Source organism: Gracilinanus agilis, chromosome 3, assembly GCF_016433145.1.
Source record: "Gracilinanus agilis isolate LMUSP501 chromosome 3, AgileGrace, whole genome shotgun sequence".
In the NCBI taxonomy this organism is placed as follows: domain Eukaryota; kingdom Metazoa; phylum Chordata; class Mammalia; order Didelphimorphia; family Didelphidae; genus Gracilinanus; species Gracilinanus agilis.
In genome coordinates, this window is record NC_058132.1 from 309,362,353 (window position 1) to 309,370,725 (window position 8,373).

Here is an 8,373-nt window from a genome sequence, read left to right on the forward strand (position 1 = left end):
TCCCCTTATCTCCCCCTCCAGTCCCGGAGCAGCTCGGGCCGCTGCTTCCCCTCCCCGAAGCCCCAGGCCGGTTCTCCTCTTTTCGCTTCCCTTCCCCCTTTCCCCCGTGATCTGTTGCCTTCCCTCCATCTCACCCCCTCCCCCTTCCCCTCCCCGCCCCGGGTTCCTCCCGTGCGCGCTTTCCTTCGCTTCGCTTCTCCCCACGTCCTCCTCCCCTTCCTCCCCAAGCAAAGAACTGCCGCCGAGGCTACATACTCCCTGCCCCTCACCCCAACCAGCCTTCCCCTTCCCCCAGCCCCCCCACCCCAGCCCTCCACTCCGGGCGCTTAGCAGTCAGCGCGGGGAGGAGGACCAGAGCTTTGGGGGGCGGGGGAGGGCGCGCGTTGTATCCCCGGCTCCCTTTCTGCGCCCTCCTTGCGCACCATGGACGGGCTGCCCGGGAGGGCGCTGGGAGCCGCCTGCCTTCTGCTCCTGGTAGCTGGCTGGCTGGGTCCAGAGGCCTGGGGCTCGCCGACACCTCTGCCTTCCCCGGCCGCCCCGCCGGGAGCTGAGGGCGCCCCCCCAGACACTTGCACGTCGTGTGGCTTCAGGCGCCCAGAGGAGCCGGGCAAAGTGGACGGCGACTTCTTGGAGGCGGTGAAGCGGCACATTCTCAGCCGGCTGCAGATGCGGGGACGCCCCAACATCACCCACGCGGTGCCCAAGGCCGCCATGGTGACCGCCCTGCGCAAGCTGCATGCGGGCAAGGTGCGTGAAGACGGCCGAATGGAGATCCCGCACCTCGACGGGCATGCCAGCTCGGGCTCAGACGGCCAGGAACAGGTGTCAGAGATCATCAGCTTCGCTGAGACAGGTGGGTGGGGACCAGAGTCGTCGCTGCACTTGGTCGGCTTCCCCCCTCCTTGCCCCTTCAGTCCCCTCTCCTTGTGCCTGCCTCCTGGCTTCCATTTCTCGCGTTTCCTCACCAATACGTGCACATCCGTTTCTTCTTCAACCTCATTCGGTGTTTTTCTGACCTCAACTCTATCTGTCTTTCCACCTGCTGCATCTCTAATTAATTCACTCATCTGTCATCTCTGGTGCAGCCCTCCCGTGTTCCAGCCACAATCCCTCATGGAGATGGTCAATCATTTATCTTCTGCCAGGCTCATTCACCAATCTACCTTTCTTAGTCATTTATCTTTGTATTTATCTCATTGACTCTCTGGCTTTCCAAGTTAGCTCTGCATTTCTGTACTCCTATTTGGGGTGGGGTGGGGGGTGTTCATTGCTAGTGCTCCCCAATCTCTATTGAATTGCCTGATTTGGCTTCCCCCACCCCCTCTAGGCTATATGTGTATATATATGTATATGTGTGTGTATGTATATATACATGTGTATATATACATACACACACACACACACTTCTACCTGTTTACTGTGCCCACTTTTCTCTGCGGTTCTCTTCATCTTCTGCATGTGTATGTGAGCTCCATACATCCTTTTACTTGTCTGCTACCCCATGGTTAGGAGCTATCTGTCCCTATCTAGCTGTACACTTGTTCGATGATTGCCTAATGTTTGTGCTTCTCATGATTGAAAGATAGGCTTACAGCAGGATATATATTCTTGTTGACATACATGGATGGTATGAATGTGTTAGTACTCCACTTGCATATCATCCATGAACGCTAGTATTTCTGGAGTCTGGGTTGTGATGGCAAGACTTATGTGTGTATAGTTGCGCTGATACCACACTGTAGTTACTCACAGAATCATTAAACTGCTTCTTTTAAATATGTTTTCAACAGGTCCTATAATTTATATAGATCAAGAAGCATCCATAAATAGATACATGCCAGTATCAAAGGCACAAATACTATCCAATCAGCCCCTGCATTGCAGGGGGTGTGTGGGGATACTTCTTGACTGGAATATGGTTATTTTGTTGTTAACAAAGGGCAAGGGGCCTTTCTGACATTTTGGGGGGGATTTTGGTTTTGTTTTGCTTTGTTTTTGCTCAGGAGCCCCAGGTTTGCAAAAAATCAGGGAAGAGAATACTTTAGAACACTAAAAAGGGAAGGAAAAAAAAAAAGGCCCTGCTATGAAAGTAGCTGTGGCTCTGCTGTCTTTTTTTTCAGGATTCTAATGATGTTGGCTTGCTTTTGTGCCGCCCTTTAGATTATATTTATACAGAGGGGTACTTCCAGAGGAAGCAGATGAGGGATGCATTGTAACAGGAAGGCAGTTAAATAAACCTAAATGGGATCTCTCAAAGGTAGAAATGAATATTTCTCAAATAAGTAGCCAGAGTCTGTTTGAGATTTTTTTCGGGGGTGGGGGGTGGGGGTGGGAACCTAGAGGGATTCAAAAGTTTTGTGTGAACAGAAAAAAAAGAAGAAAAATTACAGAGAGGGCCACCATTTGGAAATACGGGGCTCTCCCTGCCATCTGCAGTAGTAATTGAAAGTATGATGCATAATTAGAGGACCTAGATTAAAAGGAGCTTTGGGGCCCAAGGTGGAAATGTTATCTATCCCCTTTGCTGTGGAACTTTAATCCTGATAGCACAAAAGGACAGTAGGGGTTATGATATTTCTGGTCCATTTCATAGATGGACCTTTTGGGTTATAAATAACGTATTCTGGTCACAGGCAGTTCATCCAGTATGGGCTTTTAACGTTGCAGCTTTCCCGGTTTCTAACGGTGGATGTCAGTGTTATTAAAAAAGCAAGTCAGGGAAAGTGGAGAGGATTTGGGGGTTGGGGTAAGGAGGTACTGGGGTGATAATGCCATATAACCGCTACACAATTGCTTCATTTGGCCTTACTGCAAAAAAAGGGGGGAAAGAAAAGGTAGAAGCCATCACAGAGGGAAAGTAATTGAAATGCAGCATGGGAAAGGAGTTACCTATCAGTTGGCACGGCCCTTTTCTCCTAGAGCTGAATTATTGAGAAAACTAACAAACCAGTTTTCTTTTCCCTGGAGACTTTGAGCATCTCCATTAGCTAGGAGTGAGGGTCTCGTCAAAGCACTGGAACAGAGTTTTCAAGGCTGAATTGTCCTCTTGCCCTAAAACTGCTCTGAAATGAGGATTGTAGCTTGCAGCTCCAAAAGCACATGTTCCAAATGTTTAAAAATCAGAGCAGAGATGGTTTGTTTGCCATGGAGGTTTCACCAGGTATTGGATCATGCTTAGGTAAACAGACTCCAGTGAAAAGAGGAGGTAGCTGAGGTCTGTTTTGCAATGCCCTAACTTTAAAAAAAAAAAAAAAAAAAAAAAAAAAAAGCCAACCCACCCAAAGAACCTCCATGCAATCCTGGTTTTGTTTTTCAGATTTCACAGATACCCATCACAACTTGTTAAGATCTTGGCATCTTTACAAGTTCCTCTGTTTAGCTTTGAGGCCTGACAATCTGTCTCCAGGGATCCCTGGCCCCAGAGAGGTGAGGCAGGATTTTTATAGGCCTGGACCCTCCAGCTCTAACCTGATCCGAATTTCTCAATGGGAAATTATTTTCTCTGCCTCTCCCAGGATACATTTAGAGACACTGGGGCTTGGGAACAGTATTTCTGGTCAATAACTTTTTCCAGCTGTTTGGTGAACACGTAGTCTAGCATCGTTCAAGAAAAAAAACAAAAACAAAAACACAATGTCTGAATTTTCCCCATTTGCCTCATCTTCTTGGATTAATGTAGTGTTTCCCCTCCCCTTCTCCACAGATGACCTTGCCTCCTCCAGGGTCCGCCTGTATTTCTTTATCTCCAACGAAGGCAACCAGAATCTGTTTGTGGTGCAGGCCAGCCTGTGGTTATACTTGAAATTGCTCCCTTACGTCCTTGAGAAAGGCACCCGGCGGAAGGTCCGGGTCAGAGTGTACTTCCAGGACCTGGACCGCAGCGACAAGTGGAACGTGGTGGAGAAGAAGGTGGACCTCAAGAGAAGCGGCTGGCACACGTTCCCCCTGACCGAGGCCATCCAGGCCCTGTTTGAGAAAGGGGAGAGGAGGCTCAACCTGGAGCTCCAGTGCGAGGGCTGCGACGAGCTCGCCGTGGTCCCCGTCTTTGTGGACCCCGGGGAAGAATCCCACCGACCCTTCCTGGTCGTCCAGGCCAGGCTGGCGGACAACAAGCACCGCATCCGCAAAAGGGGGCTGGAGTGTGACGGCAGGACCAATCTCTGTTGCAGGCAACAGTTTTTTATTGACTTCCGACTCATTGGGTGGAATGACTGGATCATTGCGCCCACGGGTTACTATGGGAATTACTGTGAAGGGAGCTGCCCGGCCTACTTGGCCGGAGTCCCAGGGTCAGCTTCCTCTTTTCACACCGCCGTGGTGAATCAGTACCGAATGCGAGGGCTGAACCCAGGGACCGTGAACTCCTGTTGCATTCCAACCAAACTCAGCACAATGTCAATGCTGTACTTTGACGATGAATACAACATTGTGAAGAGGGACGTTCCCAATATGATTGTGGAAGAATGTGGCTGTGCTTGATTGAAGGGGTGGGGAAGCTGGGGTGGGGGGAGAACATTCCCAGACTAGATCCTTCCAGACGTCAGCGTTGACAAAAGTCACCGTGGAGAGTCGGGTATGGCCGTTTCACTGGGTTGCAAAGATGGTGCCGGCTTGTGAATCTTGGACATTTAAATTTTGCCATTGCTTGGAAAAAAAGAGAGAGAGAGAGAGAGAGAGAGAGAGAGGGAAGAGGGGGAGAGGGAGAACCCATGAATGAAATGAAATACCTTAGAATGCACATGTATACACACAGACACACAGACACACAGACACACACACAGCCACCCACTGAGCAGCTTCCAGAATACTAGCAAATGGATACAGTGACAAATGGCAACCTATCTAAAAACGCCTGTCAGTCCGAGCGAATGGGTAAGCAGCCGTTATTCCCACCAGCTGTCCAAGCTGAACTGAAATGAGTTTCTCCATGCTCACATAAAAGCACAAAGAGAGAGCGCTCGAGGACGATGGGGAAGAGAGGGAACGAGGCGGGGAGGGGGGTGGGTGCAGCGAGAGCCACGTTTCCTTCTGTGTTCCTGCCAGAGTGACCGTCACCTTTTCAGCCTCTACCTGCTCCCCAAGGTGATGGCTTCCTCTCCAGGTTCAGGCTCAGTGATGTTGAGAATCACAGAGATGCGTCTCTCCTCCTGCAACCCTTCCAGGAAAAAAGAGAGAGAGGGAGAGGTAGAGTGGGAGAGAGAGAGAGAAAGAGAGAGGGAGGCTCCGAGAGAATACAGTCAGGCAGAGGCAACAACGGTGTGACTTGTCACCCAGATGAGATTGTGGGGGTTGGGGTGGGATGGGGTGGAGAAGAGGGAGTGTGTGGGGGTGGGTGGGAAGTGGGGAGACACATTATTCGATGCTTTAACTGATTACAGAAGGAGTTTGTTGATCAATATGCCAGTTGTTGTAAACTGAAAAAGGGGTTTTGTCTCCCTCGTCTACTCGGTTAAAAAATCTGAACTGTTCTAAGTTGGGGAGGAGGTGGCGGAGGGTGGGGGGGAATTCCAAGTTGTGCAATCTGTGTTCTCGGACGGGGGGGGGGGGCCTGGTGAGCAGAAGCCCTCGGTGGCCCGTGAAACTATCGGTGGTCCCCCCCAAAGCAGAAGTGGCATGATGGATGGATGCATGCATGATCAGAGCACACAGTGTGTTGTTTCACCTAGTGTCTGCAGAGGAGCCCAGTTTTTAACTGGTCTTGGAAAGGAGGAGAATGATTGCTTTCGGTTTCCTCACGGGGAGATGTCTACAATGGCCAAGAAGTTCAGAAAACACCAATGTGTAGCATAGCACTTGCAGACCAGCCCGAAGGCCCACTCTGTAGCCGGTCGCTGATCTCCATGTCTTCAGAAGTGGTACTTGACAGTGCGTTTATCTTGGCTCACTATCTAGTTAAACAAGGGCCACCTGAGCTATGCAATTTAAAGTGTTGACCCATATTAGATGAAACTGGACTTAAAATAATGACTTTTTATATTTTTTTATACTTGAAATGAAATCTTTTGCTTCTTTTTTAAGCGAATGATTGCTTTTAATGTTTGCACTGATTTAGTTGCATGATTAGTCAAAAACTGCCATTTGAAAAAAAAAGAGTTATTTTTATAGCAGCAAAAATGAATACAGTTAAATGTATTATACATAATTTTGGAACCAAAGAGGCCAACATATTAGTTATGATTTTTATTAGATGGCTAGGCCATCACATAGGATGTAGACGTTCTGAGCAATCCCTTGGGTGGCCTGCCAATTATTTCAGGGTACAAATGGATTTTGTTTATTCAGTTCAATGTTTTTTTCTATACCATACGCACACAGAATGTAGAAAGAAAACAACAACTGTAGAATGGAGATGTGCATCCTTAAATCCCCAATTTTATGTTTATTTAATAAAGTACCTTTTAGGTTCTGTTTCATAATAATTTAAAACCAAACAATTTTCACATAGATTTGCTGTTAAAGTATTTTACATTTGTGTACAGTTTAAGTAAATAAAAAAAAGCGAGATTGAGAATAATATTCTTGCAGCATATAATGTTTGGGGAAGTCAAACTCTCAGAATTGAAACAAGAGGTAGGGAGAAGCTAAATACAAACTCATTTTACATTAAGTCCTCATCTCACATTGTGTTCTCTACCTCATTTTTGGCTTTTTATCATCAACATGAATTGCTGTCAGGGAACCCACCCCTGACTGTTGTCTGTAGTTTGTGAAGAACAATCATCAAATGGACAAATTATGTATTCCAGGGCTAATTATCATCTACGTTGAAAGTGTCACTCAAGTCTGGTGCCTTGACATAAAATTTCATACTTAGGAAATTCAGACACACTATAAAAATGTGTATATATTTTCATTTATATCAGACAATAATCCAGTCAGAATCACTTAAATTAGTTTTGGGGATAGAAGTATAAATAGAAACATTAACACTGGTCTACATATTGTCTATAAATTTTCTTATAGTTATTCTCTACTAAGGACATTAATGTTAACAGCCGTTAACATGAATGGACTTAACATTAATTAAGTCTTTAGTCAGATAATATCCCTGGTTATAGTAAAGAATAGATATGGGGGACAGCCGGGTGGCCCAGTGGATTAAGAGCCAAGTCTCGAGATGGGAGGTACTGGGTTCAAATGTGACCTCAGACACTTCTTAGCCGTGTGACCCTGGGCAAGTCACTTAACCCTCGTCACCTAGCCCTTACTGCCCTTCTGCCTTGGAACTAATACATAGTATTGATTCTAAGATGGAAGATGGTAAAGATTTTTTTAAGGATAGGTTAAGATGACATTGCTGTCCCTTTAGGCTATCACTTGGGTCATGAAGTGACTGCTGATATATGCTTTTCGATCTCATTTTGGTTTGGAAATGAGCAATGTGGTGTTTGAGTCATAGATTGTTGGAGTAGAAGGGGTCTTAATCACCCACATCTACTCTCTCAGAGAGGTGACTTGACTTGCTTTAAAGCCACGTCATTAGTGATCCTCAGGGTCAGTACTTGAGCCCAGACCCCCTGATTCTCAGTCCAGTGCTCTATATGAACATGTAGTTCATTGGGAACACATCTCCTTGTGAGGACCAATTTGAGTCTCACTGTATTCATCCAAAGAATAGAAATCTGTTTTATTCAGCTGCCCTTCCCAATCATCTTCCCTCTCCTACCCAAGTCTGATGCCTTTGCCCAAGTTACCATTCCCATCTTTGGGATGCTGCTGTAAACCTGGGCTCCTGTACATTCCCAGTTTGTGTTATTAGGTGAATCAATGGAATTCCTTTACCTGGACCCCACAAAGTCTGGAATTAGGGTCTGAAGTATTTCATTCTTTGCCTTAAGACTACTTTTCCTTTTATTATTTTTTGGTCTCTCTTTCCTCTCCTTGTTTTCCATCCCGTTAAATTTACCATCCTCTTCCAAAGTCTCTGTGTATGTATTAAAGAGTGTTGTGTGTGCGTGCATGTGTGTATTCACGTGTACAATGCAACTAGCGCTCAGGGGTTAGGGTCAGGTCTCTCCCAGATCAGGATAGGATTTTAAAAAATCAGTAATCCAGTTTATTCTTTACCTCCACAGAGATGCAGAGTTAAACCACGTCTTGCAGCCTGCTTTCTATCCACCCTAAATCCTTCCTCTTACAAGTAAAGCCCATTGACTTTTGTCTTGCATTTATAATTTCTCATCAGTCCTTGCATGCTCCTTCAAGGGGTCAGTGAATCTGTGATCTCACTGATGTGATATTCCCACCAATTCTTGGAATTTAGGAGATATTCATCTCCTTACAGTGCTGATGATATCACATCCCGCCTCAGACATGTCCTAGATGTGTGACCCTGGAGAAGTCATTTAACCCCCACAAGTGTCTCACCCTTAC

At 46.6% G+C, this 8,373-nt stretch overlaps 1 protein-coding gene across 1 annotated transcript; it reads left to right on the plus strand.

Moving 5' to 3' along the window:
• The first annotated feature begins 423 nt into the window (after window positions 1–423).
• INHBB (inhibin subunit beta B) lies at window positions 424–4,479 on the plus strand. Its single transcript, XM_044666639.1, has 2 exons — window positions 424–853; window positions 3,704–4,479. The coding sequence occupies exons 1-2, from the start codon at window positions 424–426 to the stop codon at window positions 4,477–4,479; spliced, it is 1,206 nt and encodes a 401-aa protein (XP_044522574.1).
• Window positions 4,480–8,373: the final 3,894 nt, after the last annotated feature.